Source organism: Anabrus simplex, chromosome 14 (assembly GCF_040414725.1).
Source record: "Anabrus simplex isolate iqAnaSimp1 chromosome 14, ASM4041472v1, whole genome shotgun sequence".
NCBI lineage: Eukaryota > Metazoa > Arthropoda > Insecta > Orthoptera > Tettigoniidae > Anabrus > Anabrus simplex.
Window position 1 is genome coordinate 97,685,980 of NC_090278.1, and position 17,368 is coordinate 97,703,347.

Here is a 17,368-nt window from a genome sequence, read left to right on the forward strand (position 1 = left end):
CACTGGGACTAAATATTTGTTTTCAACTTAAAAAGCCTAACGTAAACTGAATCAGCACAATTTAACTGGTATTTTACTGTCGCCAATGTTCTATAGTTTCAGTTGCTTACTGAGTATAAGTGCAGCAACGACAAACGAGGGAAAATATTCGTCACGGCGTATAACATACGTTATATTCATGAAGAATGGCACAGAACTCATGAAAACTTCACCTATAATCCAGGAGGAACAGTACAGAACTTCACTATATACCACTATACAAAATTCTTTTACTTCACGCTTAGCTCTGTGTTCATGCTGGGCAACCTAACTATTTTTCTGCGGCTATTGGAAAACATACTCTACGCGTGCCATCAGTGAACTGCTCAAAAAAACTTTATACATGCCGAAATCCAAAATTAAAATACAGTATATTCTTCTGTATTACAATTGATTTCATAAATTAGCTCTATTTTTATTAGCAAGACAATGTGCAAGTGGCTATACTGTTAACATGTTGATATTTTTCTTGTAGTCTCTAGTGTATGGCGCTGAACACTTTGAGCGTCAAGTATTAAAACTAACATCCCTTACCTAAGCTAGCTGGCCTGTCGCCGTAAATTGCTGTCAGGGGGAGGTTTCATGGCCCCGCCCCACTCCCAGGACAAGGAAGCTTCAACTGCATGCGTCAATCAAGCGACTTAAATGTTGCTGGGGAAGCTGAACTGGGATAGTACGAGCGGATTATTGAGACAGCTGTACTTGGCTTTGCTTAGATGTTCGCAGCTTTTTAAACTTTGTAGAAAGCGTTCTAAGGAATAATAAAAAAATGTAAATACAAAATTATTTATCCCAGCAGCGCTGGAGTAGATGGGATTCAGTGCACACCACTGGGTAGGGGTACGTGTAGGAGGGGACTTTGTGCGATTAGTAGATTTATGTTTATTTTTCTGAGAAGATATTTTGGAGATTTCCTCTAGCAGAACATCAATACTTTTGGCAATTTTATTTAAGATATTTTTTTTTTTTCTTTTTGCTAGGCTCATACGTTAAACTTGGAAACACTAAACATTTTAGCAGCCTCTGCATTTGGCTGGCAGAAAATCCATAATTTGATGCCCATACCATAACTTCCCTCTTTTTTATTTACTGAAGTGTACACAACTTGCCACGACTAGAAGAGTGACCAAAACTGAATGTTGTCAACCCAAGCAACAATAAACAAAACAAAACAAAAACATTATAGCTAGAAAAATGTTGGTTTACTTGTGACTTTGAGTTCAGCTGCTGTGCATGTGATGACTTACCACAGAAGCCAGTACTTTCACATATGGATCTTATTAGTACATTTGAACATTAAAATAACCATAGTGTTCTATTCAGCCCAATACGGTATTCCTGTCCGCTCAGTATCCTCATAACTTGATGATCCACCTTGTTCCAGGTCGTATTCTCAACCGCTTCTCCAAGGATATGGGTTCCATTGATGAACTGCTGCCTCAGTGCATGATCGATACGCTTCAGGTTAGTGCATCATCTCAGTGAATACAGTCTCATGAAAAACTATCAGAATAAGGTTTCTATTTTAAAATAATTTTTCCAATGGTTTGTAACACACTGCTTATTCTTACATCCTGCGCTTCCTATCATTGTTCGAAGAGTAACTGCTCTGTGACAATTGCTTTAGGATAAAGGATCATTTATTTGCATGTGTTACACTTCTGAGGTCTAATTGTTGCATTTTCTATGCCACAAACAGAGATAGGTGCTAAATTTTTATGACTCCATTTCACTCCAGAAAAAGGGAAACTGGGGCAGGAGTAAGGGAACTACACCAACTGATGGCACAAGTTGAAGCACAGCCTATGGACTCAGTGATGCGACTAATATTCATTGTATACTTCTTGCAGGTGGAAGTAAATCTGGTAGGCAATAGAACACTGGAGAAAATTATTTTCTGTGATGAAAGTGCATTAGAGCTAGAGGGGCCAGAGTGAGGTAGATGTGGACGGGAGTGGGAAGGGAGGGGTATGTATAGGTACTTCAAGGCAGAAACAGATTCCAGGAATCATTAATGAACAAGGAACTTAGAGAAGGCAATGGGTTGGCTTCGACTACTGCATCTGAGAGTTATGAAAGGTGTCCCCTCATACTGCAATAGCACTTAACACCAACAACCTCAGTCCTCATCTTGCCTGATATGCCTGGGTCAGCTTGACATGTCTTGCATAAGCTCTGGGAAAGCATTCTTTATGATTATATTAGACAGGTTTGCAAAATTACTAACAAGTTTGATAAAAGGCAGTTCGGGTTTAGGGAAGCTTATTCCAGCGAGACTCAACTTTCAGGATTCCAGATATTTTATATTCAGGAGGTCAAAAGGACTGTATCACTAGTGATCTATCCAAGTCTTGATAGGGTGGATCATGGGAGGCTACTGACTAAAATGAGGGCTATTGTTGTTGAATGGGTGGCTATATTTCTAGAAAATAGAACTCTGAATTAGAGTAGGTGAGGTTCCACATGCTAGTTTTCTTATATAATAATTTCGTGTGGCTATTTCTAGCCGAGTGCAGCTCTTGTAAGGCAGACCCTCCGATAGGGTAGGTAACTGTGTGTGATTGTGGTGGAGGATAGTGTTATGTGTGGTGTGCGAGTTGCAGGGATGTTGGGGACAGCACAAACACCCAGCCCCCGGGCCTTTGGAATTAACCAAGGAAGATTAAAATCCCTGACCCAGCCGGGAATCAAACCCAGGACCCTCTGAACTGAAGGCCAGGACGCTGATCATTCAGCCAACAAGTTGGACGTTTCCTTATATATAAATATGAGTAGTAGATAAGTTGTGAGCAACTACAAAAAGACCTTGATAATTTTGCAAGGTGGGCAGCAGACAAAGGTATGTTTGTAAACCAGATGAAAAGTGAAGTTGTAGGTTTTATCAATAGGAAAAGTCCTCTCAGCTTTAATTACTGTGTTGATTGGGTGAAAGTTCCTTATGAGGACCACTGTGAGTACCTAGGTGTTAATATGAGGGGTAATCACTTTAACGAGGTGTTTTAAACTAACTTTCTCAGTTCCCTGTAGGCCTGTTCCCAGCAGCTTCGTTGGAGGTAGACTGAGTGCTGTCTGTCATTTGGAACGAGATACTACTTGCAATTCAAGAGGGGAGGGGCAGCAGACAGAAGAGTCTGGCCAGTGTGTTTGAAGCACCGATTGACAAACTTTTTGAATAAAAGTTAGGAATTAAAGGGATGGCAGTTTTATATAAAATGTCTTTTTTCTGTTATTTTATTAAGTTATAATCTGGATTAGCATGTTGGTCCAGATGTATGAAGCATTTCTCATTAATATTGACCAGGGTACCTTTTTGCATAGTTTTTAGAATTTTTAGATCCTGTTTGATGTTACAAAAAGTATGTTTAAGAATGATGTGACATGCTTCGGTCTGGTCATCCACCAGTAAGTGATGACGATTTTCAGACTGAGTCCACATCTGTGGAGATCGATTGGAACACCACAAGATACTGGACTGGTGGCTTAACTGAGCGTCACGTTCTGTAGGACCACATGGGAATGTGAAAAAATGCTTCAGGATGGATTCCACAATGAGTTAACAGAAATGCAGAATTGGGTACGATATGCTTGCTTGCTGCGTAAAGGAGAGCCGCTTTCATGGCGGATAACCATTGACGAGATCTTATGAACCAAAGTTGAAATGCTAATCGACTGAGTGGCGTCATTACGGGTCACCGCGAATAACAACAATTCGGTCCTCATCAGTGTGGCTCTGGCTACAATTGGGATGGTGGTGTTATAAAGCATACCACTCTCCCAAGGCAGACCATTAACACAGAGTACTACTGTTTGTTTCTAGAAAACGATGTAAGGGCAGTGGGCACCCATCAGACTGCACGACAATGCAAGGGCGCATGCAGCAGGAGCGGTGTCTGATTTGTTCAGTTGCAGGGGCTGCAATGTTCTCTACAACTCCTCATACTCTCCGGATTGAAGTTGCTGCAACTTCTGCCTAATCCTTTAAACAAAGAAACCACTGCGTAGGTTCTGCTTGCGAACAGTTGAAGACATCGTTCGCTCTCTTCGCATCATCCAGAGTTTGGGCAGTGCTGACGGTATAGGCTTCCACGTCACTGGGAACACGTATGTGTTGCTGGTGGCTAACCTAGAACCATGTACGAGTATCTGGTATATGGTACGATCAGTAGTATTGCTTTAGAATTCAGCTTGCAAGTAAGGAAAGAAGCAAGGCGTAAGGTCCAGACTTCCCTGAATTTGTTTTGTTTCATGGGAGAGCAGGGACGAACTAGGATTGATCCACATATACAAAGCTGTTGGTAAATGCTAATGCATGAATAAGCAGAAACCATGAAATATATTTGATCAGTTTATATGGGATTATAATAGAGAATATAATAGAGTCTCTGTAGTCCAACACAATGAGCCCCGACCACGTGACATTTTCATTGTCAGGGAGAGAGAGCAACTGAGTAAATGACAGTCAGCTGTTTGTTGCGTAGATTGTGCAGGAAAAAGTTCTGAAAATCTATTTATAAGCAAAACATCAGACGAAGATTAACAATTTCATTTTCCAGGATAGGCCTATTAATATTTAAAGAAATTATACATGGTTATATATTGTTGTTCATTGACTAAAAGATTTATTCATTTAATGTGTACTCTGAGCAGTACACAGTATTGTTAAGCTGTTTCACTCAATTGTGACTAAATGGTGAAGGTGTCAATACGCATGTTTTGGAGAACTCTATCAAATGAAAAAAAAGAAAATTTTGGAAATCATATCCGGTCCAAATGTTGTTCACGAAGAACCCATAAAAAAAGGGCAATTTTAAAAAATGAACTTGTTCCACAATTATTATCCGATGTCTGGCAGCTGATGAAATCGGTGACATTTATAGACATCATTGGTGAGGAGTTCAAGAAGCAAACTAAATTGTTTGAAAAGAAAGAAAGTCAAATACATCTGACAAAATATAATATTGTGTACATTTTGTACATTGTAAGCAGTCCAGCTCCATGGCCAAATGGTTAGCGTTCTGGCCTTTGGTCACAGAAGTCCCGGGTTCGGGAATTTTAACCATAATTGGTTAATTTCGCTGGCACGGGGGCTGGGCTGGGTGTATCTGTCGTCCTCATCACGATGCGCAGGTCGCCTATGGGAGTCAAATCAAAAGACCTGCACCTGGCGAGCCGAACATGTCCTTGGACACTTCCAGCACTAAAAGCCATACGTCATTTTATTTCATTTCATTGTAAGCAATCTCGCGGTTTACTTCTCCGTCTGTCCTAAAAGTTCCCTCTTCCACATTTCATGAGGGAACATTTTCGGTGTTGAGGTGCTTTGTAACTAAGAAATTGTCTGCAATATTGGTTAATATTTTAATCTGGCCTTTTCTCTCTTTTTGAGCAAGAGTAGCAGAACAATGAGTACATGTCATTTGTGCAGATTGGTCTGGCCCTGATTGGTATCATTGTGGTGATCGCGGCAGTCAACTACTTCCTGCTTATCCCCACAGCCATCATTCTGTTCGTATTCTACCTCATGAGGGTCTACTACCTGGCTACGTCACGCAGTATAAAGAGGCTTGAAGGAATCAGTAAGTTGAGCTATTTTCTACAGAAATTGTGTGCATTTTATAAAATTAAGATGCAAGGTTTTTTCCCTTTTTTTAAACATTTATTTGTAGAAACTAAACGAATTCATTAAAAGATGTATGTCGTATCTTGCTCTGTAATGAAGAAATAAATGTGAAGGTAAATCTCCACAGACTTGCAGTACTTCAGAATGTAACATCTTTCAGTAATCAAAAGAATATCATGCTATTCTCATATTTTTGGTGCAAAGTTGATTTTATTGTTCTAAATGTATCACATTTGTTGTTTGGGTCATCAGTTCATTGACTGGTTCAATGCAGCCTTTCATGCCAGCTGCCCCAGCCGAAGTTATGTTGTGGGTGGCCGCCCTGCTTAAGCGAGTATACAATCTCATATGACCTTATAAAAGACGCTGGAAGTATCGTCCTTCCTGGGTTATACACGCACTGTATCTGGTAACCACATTCTGGCTGTTGCGAGCAAGTTCTCCCACTGTAATATTTTCTTTCAGTTCCTCCAGTTTGTGAGGATTTGTTCGAGACACTTTCTTTCAGTTTACTCCACAAGTAAAAATCACACACTGTTTGATCTGGACAACACGGGAGAAATAGACCAGCACTGATCACACTCTCTGCAAACACTTCCAAGATTGTAATGAGGGAAGAATCTGCTGTATGAGCAGGGCTGAATCTTGTTGAAACCATTTACGCAATGATTCTTCTTCCATTAACTGATGAAAAACGGCATCAAAATATCATCTTGGTACCTCTCTGCATTTACTGTCGTCTCAAATAAAATAGACCCAATTATTTGTCTCGCAGTGACAGCACACCAAACACCAATCCTATCGTGAGAGACGTCATAAACACCATTAGGATATCCTGCAGACCAATAGCGAGATTTATGACTGTTCACACGACCATTAAGAAGAAACCAGAACTTTTACATACGAAAATACAGTGTTGCAATGATAACTGTCTCACCGTGTTAACAGCCTGGTGACTGATGCACGTGTTGGCTGCTTGCGCCTCCCATACTGCAGCTGCCGTAGCGTGCGTTCGTTCTGGGTTTTATGACACACCCTGTACTACAGCCTACATTTACTCTAATCTGTTTGTTATGTCTACTCCTACAGTTCTCTCAAAAACTGGCTGTTGCAGTCTCTCCACTCATCTGTTACACCATACATTTCCTTATAAAGTACAAACTTTACAGAAGAGTAGGACCTCAAGCCATGTTAAGTAAAACATTCTTTGAACCAAACATTATACGTGAGAACAAGTAAGTCTACTCTTATTTCCCTGTTGAGTGTGAAGGGATTGCTGAAGAGTATTTTAAGTTGAGCTGGTGTCATGTTATTGACCACCCTGCAGGACAAATTTTCTGCCACCAGCATCTTGTAAAGGGGCTTAAGTCACGTACTGACAACACAATAAAGCAAGCCTACTAACCTTGTTTTCTTTGCTTCCTCCTTGCAGCTAGAAGTCCTGTCTTCTCGCACCTGAATGCCTCCCTCCAAGGACTCACCACGATACGAGCTTTTGGAGCACAAGATATCCTGGAAAAGGAGTTTGACGCTCACCAGGTGAGCACACCTTCTAATTTTATAATTCTTTGATCATTTTCCAACACTATCATTAATAAATCTAAATCATGTAATATTCATTTAAAAATCAGATGCCAGTTCTCAATAATTCTATTCTTTTGCAACTTTTTGGAGATAGTGATGAGGTCCTTTCTCACTTTATTCTGTCAGATCCTTTTAACCTTCATTATCATCACCATCATATTGTGGTGGTGATGGTGGTGATTATTGTTTTAAAAGGAAGTACAACTAGGCTTCCATCCTCTATATAACACTAATCAGGCGGAAAAAATGGAAGGGGTCCGACACTTCGAAAAATGAAGATATCGGCCAAAGGAAGACAAGGGCCACGAAGGGCATGAAAATAGACTCCCTAGACCTCGCAAACCTAATAGCGTCGGGGTCGGAAAAGAACAAGAGTTGCCCAAGAGAGGTCAGATAGGATAGATGAAAGTGAGGAGCCTGGTACAAGTAAGTGGAAGCAATGCCAGGACTCAGCTAAGGGCCCCGTGGTCGCCAACCCACGCTCCATAGTTCATAGCCCCTGAGGCCCCTTTTAGTCGCCTCTTACGACAGGCATGGGATACCGTGGGTGTTATTCTACCACCCCCACCCAGAGGGGGTAGAAAATCTGTGATCCAAAGAAAATATATCCTGAGAAGGTCGCAGCTTATATACCTGAGGGGGCGGTTCGAGAGGGTTCTGGAATAAATCCGGACAGGTGGTGGGTGGTGATTACTGTTTTAAGAGGAAGTACAACTAGGCAACCATCCTCTAACAGTAATCAGAGGAAAAAAGGGAAGGGATCCGACACTTCAAAAAATGAAGGTATCGGCCAAAGGAGGACAAGGGCCACGAAGGGCGTGAAAATGAAAGACTCCCTAGCCCTCGCAAATCTGATAGTGCTGGGGTCGGAAAAGAACAAGAGTTAGACGAAGAGAGGTCGTGCAGGGTGGATGAAAGTGAGGAGCCTGGCACTAAGTGGAAGCAATGCCAGGACTCAGCTGATGGCCCCATGGTTGCCAACCCACGCTCCAAAGTTCAGAGCCCCTGAGACCCTTTTAGTCGCCTCTTACGACAGGCAGGGGATACCGTGGGTGTTATTCTACCGCCCCCTCCTACAGGGGGACATCATCATCATCATGTGTCCTACTCCAGTTGCTCGGGTGTGTTATGGTCTTTTTTTTTAATATCATCTTCCTTTCTTTGGCATCGATGTAATTCACTGTTGATGTCCTGGTTGTGGAGCTGCTGTTGCACTTTGTTGTTGGCAGCTCTTCATGTTTCAACATCATTTGAGCCGTGTAGTAGTAGTTGCTGCCTCATTAAGTGCATTTATGCAATTATGAAGAAAAAATGAGATACTAAAATGATGATACAAATCAAGTGTATCCACAAGTTTCTAGTAATGTGATCGTATTGCCAGATAATTACACTCCTGGTGGTGTTGTATTATGGAAGGAAAAGAAAAGAATATCCAATCATACAAGGATCATTTCATAGAGGCCACTGGACTCTGCATCTCAGATTGGGTCTAGGCATAGAAGCTAACGGTAAGGGGAAGTTTTCTAGATTTCTCCCACCTAGTGGCACCATCTCCTATGTGATGTTGCCTGCTCTCAATTTCAGCACAAGCCCAAACCATCATTAAGGGCCCTTTTGAGTTTTCTCCTTGATTGGAGCAACACCAAATTGTGATGTAATCCAACTTGCTGATGCCACAACGTCTAGTACCATAGAACAGTATATCCTTGATTTAGGTGAATGAGTTTGCCACTTTGTCCATGCAGCATGAATGATCAGGTCCTCACCATCAACTTGGATTGTTCTATTTTCTCTGGGATGCAGCGTCTTCCAGTCGAAAGATACATTGATAGAAATACGGTAATTGTTTTATTACACGCACACCCACCTGTCAACACAGAAATACTAATACATTTGAATAATTCCTGCACAGTCCAATGGCTGTCTTCTTTTAAACACTTCTGGGTAAGAGTCACCGACATCTCACATGGGACGTCCACTCTGTTCCTGCACCTTTATCACCCGGCACAACATTCTACTCCCAGAGAGCTGGAATTTTCAAATATGACTGCTGTTATCCATTGTGGTAGTTGCACACAAAGACCATCTGTTGAAGGAATTGAATAGAGTGCAACAAAGGGTCACTGGATTTCCATAGTACAGTTGCTATGACTTGTGAAATGAACTCTGTATTTCATCACTTGACCATTCTACATAGATCTAAAGTTGCAAAACTCACAAGATGTATTTCATGAAAGTGACACCTTTTTACTTCCCATTTCCACTGTTGTGAAATACTTAATAGATCTGGATAATGCAGTTTTGTTGAAGCGTTATCCCATTGGTATGAAGTCCTGCTATTGACATTGTTGAGTGCCTGCACTCCCAATCGGTGCATTACAGACATGCTCACATAGGGGAAAATGCCATTATCCTGAGTCACATGCTCATTTCCATAGTCTGGAGAGAATGTTCGGCTCTTGATGCTGTTAAGTTCAAATGGGCTTACTATTGTCCTTTAACCCTGGTCAAGTGAATTGCATTTTTGGTAGTGAGCGTAATTCATTTTCATGATTTCCTTTTTATTGTTAAAGAACACCAACACACTGAAAATATAAGTAGTCAGGCATAAATTAGCCATTCATACCCCAATTTCAACAGAATAGATTGCAGAACTGCATAAGATTTTCACTTTCTTGCCTACTTCACTAATACCACAGTACATTAATAGATATGCACAGGAAATTATATGTCGAAATGGAAAGCAAATTGAAACTTTATTTATGTAGCAAACCAGAATTGTTTGCAATCCTGGATCCTGATTTGTGACCTCGTACCATTCTATGCTTTCCTCAACACTATTGTTGACTTTCTGTCGTATTCTGGCAATTAATTCCACCAATAATATCTATGTACTCATTATCTGAATCTGCCCTGTTACTTATGTTGTTCTCACACTCATTTGTACCAATTTCACTTTTTCATCCATTATTGCACATTGTTGAGTATTCATCAACACTATCTAGTATTTATGACTATTTCAGACTTGTTTTGAATTATTTTTCGATATATAATGTCTACAATAGTCAAAACACGATCTTTTGCAATGTCAACAAAGTTAGGCCACAAGAAAACTCTCCGACAATCCTGCAGGGCACCATTCTCGACTGCTAGTGTTGTCGTAGAGCAATTTAACCCAATCATTGAGTATTTCAGGTACACAGTTGTCGATACGGCACACAATCAAAGGCATTCACGAGATCAAGAAAGGCTAGATCTAATGGTTTCTGCCATGTTTCTCTGTTACTTGAATGCTAAGATGGCATTTGTAGATAGAGAGATGGACAATATTGCGTAGGTAGTGATAGAGGGTGTGTGTGTGCCGGTAGTTACCACAGTCCCCTGGGTAGCCTTTCCTTTTAACCTCTTAACATGAAAGCTCGAGTATACTCGGGAATGTCGCTCATTGATCGGTACCTAATTTAAAAGCCCGAATATACTGGTTTCTTGTTGTTTCTCAATATTTCCGCCAGATGTTTATGAAATTATTACTTTAGGGTCCTATTTTTGCCAACAGATGTCTTTGACTCAAACGTAGTGGATGTCAGTGACTCAGGCAGTTCGTTTTCGCGGCTTTCCCGCATTTGTTGCTATCTAAGTGTACTTTGCCTGTTAGGTGAAAATGGAGAGTGAAGAAGGGTTTGACTTTGAGTTTAGCGAGTCTGATAGTTCTGAAGAAGTTTTTGAGGACAGTTCAGAAGAAGAAAGTGGTAGTTCTAGTTCATCTGATTGTGACATTGCAAGTGGTGTGCAGACAGTGGTGTGAAATTGATACTTCCGGAACACTACCACCTGCCCCACCACGTTTTCCTTTGAAAGCTAATATCCTGAAATACATTTCCAGCCGTGTCGTGAGGATGTTACTCAGTTCATTGACGATGATTTTATAGATATTTTGGTGACCGAGACTAACAGACTAATGTTCCGGAATGGAAGGACACAACAATTGATGAAATGTATATTTTTATCGTGCTGACAATACTGCAAAGCATTGTAAAGAAACCTACATATCAAGTGTATTGGTCCAAGGCATCCACATTTCGTCAACTTCTTCCTTTTCGAAGATTTCTTAACTTGACGAGGTGCCTACATTTTTCAGACAATAGTACATATGTTGCAGAAAATCATCCACAACCTAAACTAAACAAAATATGGCCTATCCTGAATCACATGTCTATTAAATTTGGAACTGTGTGTACCCCAGAAAGGGATGTGACAATTGACAAAAGCTTGCTGCTGTATAAAGGACGATTGGGCTGGGTCCAATATCTGCCTCTCAAGAGAGCCAGATTCGGTATCAAAACATTCATGCTGTGTGAGTCAGCTACAAGTTATGTTTGGTCCCTGATCATATACACGCGCAAGGGCTCTAAACATCTACCCATGTCATCACAAGTTTTTATGACACTGATGAAACCTCTGCTGAATAAGGGGTACTGTCTAACTGTGGATAACTATTACAGTTCTCCTCAACTGGCCGACATTCTGATTACCAATCGCACCATGTTAGGCACTGTGTGCCCCAATAGAGCAGATATGCCTCCAAATTTCCGGAGCATGAAACTCAAAAAGGGCGAGATTGCAGCATTCCAGCGAGGTAAACTGACTGCAATAAAATGGAAAGACAAGAGAGATGTCTGCATCCTATCTACCATCCATAATGCAGAAATGGAAAGACGCAGAGGACGGAAAAAGGAAGTTGTGAAACCTAAATCTGTGTTCGCGTATAACGAAACAATGGGGGGTGTTGATAAAGTAGATCAACACACTGCTACTAACCCCCTGCCACGGAAGAGAGGAAAAAAGGTTTTATAAGAAGATATTTTTTCACCTCTTGGAACTAGCAGTATGGAATGCTTTTGTCCTCTTCAAAAAACATGAGGAAGGACGAATGCTCTTGACTTTCGTGTGACTGTCGTTGAGAAAATGATTGCACATCATAGAGAGGAATTTTCTCCGAAAGCAGCAAGTCGTCCTTCAACAAAAGCAACCCCCATGCCACTTATTGGCCGCCATTTTCCTTTGGGGATTCGTCCGACGGATGAGAAGCAAAACCCAACAAGGATGTGCAGGATGTGTAGCAGTGTGCGCGATGCTAGAGGGAAGAAGGCACGGAGGGAATCCAGGTACATGTGTAAGGAGTGCGATGTAGCATTGGCTGTTGATCCTTGTTTTAGGGCATTTCACACAGCCACAAACATATGAACAGTATTGAGTGTCATGTTGTATTATTTGCAATCTGTTTAGTGCTGTGTTATTTATTTTAGAACCCGTAAAAAATACCACGAGTATACTCGGGACTTTAAAACAGGAACTTTTTGGTGGCTTATATTTCATTGTTAAGTTTGAAAAATGTATTTTCATTGTTACCACTGTCATTAGTTTTCAATAAATAGCCCATTTTAACAATAAAAAATTAGGTAAAAAATGATCACAATTTTGTAAATAATTGGTATGTTAAGAGGTTAAATATGGGCGTTGTGATACTTCATGAGTAGTCAGTACATGAAAGGTGGGGTTCTGTGACAGCATCAGAGAAGTCAGTCAACCTAGATATTGTATTGATTTGAAGGTTCTTAATTTCCCAGACGATCAGGACTGTGCCTTTGCATTTTTCATCTTGTGGACAGCATCTTGTGATGTGTGGAACTGGTCCAGCAATTGCCTACTCGTCTGAGAGTGGGGCCTGGAGAAATTCTGCATTTTATATTTCCCTGAAATGTTCTTGCCATTAATCCAATATCTTTCGTTGATCGTGCAATCAAGAACCATCTTTGTCCTTCACACGCGTAGTGTTCAATGTATAGGCAGCCGAGCCATCGCCTTTGTGCCTTCATTGGATTCCAACCGATCGTAGGTTTGTTGGTAATGATGTGCTTCTGCATTAGCGACTGTCTTCACTGCTTCTCTTTCTGCAGCCTTGTATTTCCATAGTGTGAAGGGTTTGCCTTCTTAGCATGTATCTTGAACGAAATCTGCCCACATCCATGTCCGTTTACCAATTTGATGATGGCATGCTTTTGTGATACCAAATACAGGCTTTGCAGTGGTTGTGATGGTGGTACCAATTATATTCATATCTGGTTGACTGATTACACTTTCACTTCATGTTGCTGAGGTCTCATGACAGAGGCACTCTTGCACTCTTAGAATATCTTAACTTTAGGTTCTGCAGGGTAGAAGTGGAAAATGTTTGGTACGCACTCCTGAAGCAATGTTGTGGTTGTTTGTTCAGGACCTCCATTCGTCTGCCTGGTTCATCTTCATAGCCTCAAGTCGAGCGTTTGGTTTCTGGCTCGACTGTATCTGTGTCATGTACATTGCCATTGTGACGTTCAGCTTCCTCATCAATAGCAGCAGTAAGTACAATATCAGTGGCTTCGCACGAGAGCAGTTTTTAATTTTGTCATAGGCCTTATAAGACTTCCTTGTATCGCCAGCCTGTTAGCTCCCTCCTTTCTCCCCATTCCTGCACTTTCACTCCTAAACCATATATACAAAAAATGTCATTTACAAAGTATTTTTCAAAGATCTTACTATCATTGAACAAACAATTTATTTTGATAAGGGTTACATTATTAAGCTGAAAATATTTTGAGATTGATTTATTTTTTAACTGCAAACTCTAACATAGAAATGTTATTGAGAATACATCTTACAGATAGATATATACTGTAGAGCAGTTCTCCCATGGTCTAGACAATGTCGACTCCCTCGCCTGCGCAGGCCTGTCCTTGTGCAGCAATGGCAGTTGACCACTGAATATTTTTAGATACAATTAAAGCAAACTCATTTCATTTTAAAGGAAAGGATATGTAAAATTATTTTTAATTTCAAGACAGGGTAGTAATACTTCATTTTAAAGTAATTGTAAACATCTTTTCTGTGGTGAGCCCAAAAGTATGTTTGCCTGATATTGTTCTTGTGTTTAATACATGTGATTTTATTGGTGAAACAAAATTCAATCTACACCTAGACACTAATATGGGTCTTTGAGTGAAGACAAAAATGACAAAATTAATAAAGTAAATAAACTGCCATTAGTCTTAACTCATAATTGAGGAGTGTATGTTCAAAACCAGCTATTTCCACTTTTAAAAAGAAATTCAGTATCTCATCCACATGCATTGCAGTTGTTGGGTTCTATTGAATGCCATAAGGAATCCAGATAATTCCTTAAAAGTTGTGCCATACCCAATCATAGGTTCATTCCATATGGCTTTTATTATACTTTTCTTGCATTTTCCCACAACTACCTTATGGTGGAAATATCGCCTTTTCAACAGACATCCCTCAAGTGCTGTCTACCTCTTAGTCCAGTTTCTGGTCGGAGATGCCAACCTCAGTTGAGGAGCTAATGAAGATGGTAAATGAAACTGACTGTGGCCTGTAAATAGGAACTATTGGCCTGGAAGAAAAAATAGGAAACCACAGGAAACCATTCCGACAGTGAGGTTTGAAACCACTGCTTGGCTCCATAGCCATAGTGCATTGAAGTAATAATAATAATAACTTAAATGTTTCCACCTTTTCAATACAATATATTCACAAGATTACAAAATTATACGGTACTAGTTTCGACCCATCTAGGGGTCATCATCAGCCGTATTGGAGCAAAGATCATTTGTGGCGAAATCCTAAGACAATATTATTTTAAAGAATAACAAGTGAAATGAGATGTTATGGTAATAGTTAATAATACAAGGAATATACATAATAAGAGGTTTTTAACAAAGAATAAAGTATAAATGGGGTGCACCCTTCAGCCCCACCTTAAGCCCTCTTCCTAAGCCATATTTCATTTCAATACAAGAACTTACTGATTTCCATGATTATAATTTTTACAACACCCCATTTATACTTTATTCTTTGTTAAAAACCTCTTATTATGTATATTCCTTGTATTATTAACTATTACCATAACATCTCATTTCACTTGTTATTCTTTAAAATAATATTGTCTTAGGATTTCGCCACAAATGATCTTTGCTCCAATACGGCTGATGATGACCCCTAGATGGGTCGAAACTAGTACCGTATAATTTTGTAATCTTGTGAATATATTGTATTGAAAAGGTGGAAACATTTAAGTTATTATTATTATTACTTATATATTGTTCAATACGGACCAAAAACATGAAATTCATAACCATCAATAGTGCATTGACACGCACTTTATTTATTAGAATAGGAACCTTTTTCCTCTGTATCACAATAAGTCTCATTTTATTATCAAAATACACTGACAAATGATATAAATCTCTGTCAAACAAGTCGCAGCAGGCCGCATGCACAAAACAAAAACCACAGGCCAGTTGACAATACCTGCTCTGTACAAATAAAACCTAAACAAAGTTGTTGCAGTTTTAATATCATTTTGGTATCATCAAAATTAATCTCTGTTAACTATGTTTGAAGCTTGTCGTTTCTAGCTGTAAATGCCTTCTTGTGTCTGTGTTTCTAAAATATCATATTCTATCTTATAATTTTATTGTAAGCTTGGTCAGTGTTAAACAGCCTCTAATAATGGGGAAAGCACAATAAAGTTTATTGAAAATCAAATACAGCCAAAACTGGTTAGGACATTTTTGTGGGGACTGAAAAAAATAACATCCTAAAGAGGGGACATGCTAAAAAATGAAAAACAATTACGATGAAAACAAAGAAACAAGTGTTTACAATAATAATTTATGAAACAAATAATGAAATAGTACATTTTAAGAACACCAACGTAGCAAAACATCAAGGAAAAATGTTATTAGAGATGCAAACTATACACATCACTTACAGTTATGTTTAAAGTTTTTCTAGGAATGTCCAACATCTGGGCAATTTGCACTCGTTTCACGTGTGGATTAGCATCCGCTTTCTCAATAAACTTTAATGTTTCATCATTTGTAAACTGTCTAGCTTTCTTCTTCTCCACAACTGAATGTCCTGCAAACCACTATGCATAAGTACAGTACGTTGTTACACAATTCACTTCTCTCTAGTCATCAGCCATGAGAGAGCTCTCCATTCTTCACGTTTCTCTGCTTTTCTTTTCAGTTCGTACTAGGAGTCACACATCTCATGTCATCTAATATTTGCGTCATGTACTCTAATCTTGGTCATCCTCGATAATTTTTTCCCCTCTATTATTTTCTTCAATAACTCGTCATGTCTTTAAGTATATGACCTATTAGATGATCCTGCCATCTTTTTATTAGTGTGATAAAACACTTCGTGACTGACGCTCGCTGCAGCTGTAGGCCGACACGGTAGAGCTATGAAATTAAGTTCTCTACCAAATCCTCACCCAGGCCAGTCGTTGCTGGCACATCGTGTGTGCAACGTGGCCGGGAACGCAAATTTAAATTTCATATGGTGAGAATATTACAAACATTCTAAAGAGTGACATAAATGTGCTATCCAGGTTTCTTTAACATGTATTTAACAGGACATGGGCTAGGACTTTGGAATAATGCGCTAGAGAGGGACGTCTTAACCAGTTTCGACTGTAGTAGTTTTTCCAATGTTCACCTGTCCATTGTGTGTAATGCTTTGGGAGGCTTATAATGTTGTAAGGAAGGGTAGAGGGTCAGAAGTATGAGTTATGTTGTGTTGGACAGATGTGTTCGGCGGGGACGTCGGGCTGGCTATCTCGCAGGCTCTCACCCTCACCGGTATGTTCCAGTGGGGAATGCGGCAGTCGGCGGAGATGGAGAATCAGATGACCTCGGTGGAGCGCGTTCTGGAGTACAACCAGGTGGAGCAGGAGCCACCGCTCGAGTCCGAGCCAGGTTAGTTTCTAATAATGTTTATACACTTCACCTTTCATACCATGAGAACCAAGACCATTCCAAAAATATGCTATTTCAATCAGTTGTTGTACAGTTTTAAGTTGTGTCAAGAGATTAGGTACTGTAAAATGTGCTAATGACTCACAATTAGAAATAGGAAAGGATTTCCACCTATCTATACTTGTTTATTGCACTTATTATGCTACAGGACTGGTTTTGACCCTTTACATAAGGTCATCTTCAGCTGAACCATGCATACATATCTATGTGATGAAGCTATGATTAAGATAGTATTGTCAAAGGA

The 17,368-nt window shown here is 39.9% G+C and overlaps 1 protein-coding gene and 1 long non-coding RNA gene across 2 annotated transcripts in view; one reads left to right on the forward strand and one right to left on the reverse strand.

The window, feature by feature from the left end:
• LOC136885487 (probable multidrug resistance-associated protein lethal(2)03659) overlaps positions 1–17,368 on the forward strand; it is a 251,334-nt gene that overhangs the window by 180,601 nt on the left and 53,365 nt on the right. The window contains exons 15-19 of the mRNA XM_067158066.2: positions 1,424–1,503; positions 5,465–5,615; positions 7,092–7,198; positions 13,518–13,641; positions 16,894–17,064. Of these exons, the coding sequence (XP_067014167.2) occupies positions 1,424–1,503; positions 5,465–5,615; positions 7,092–7,198; positions 13,518–13,641; positions 16,894–17,064 (633 nt within the window). The remainder of the gene's footprint in view (positions 1–1,423; positions 1,504–5,464; positions 5,616–7,091; positions 7,199–13,517; positions 13,642–16,893; positions 17,065–17,368) is intronic.
• The window catches only part of LOC136885488 (uncharacterized), a 154,273-nt gene that overhangs the window by 28,028 nt on the left and 108,877 nt on the right, over positions 1–17,368 (reverse strand). The window lies entirely within an intron of this gene.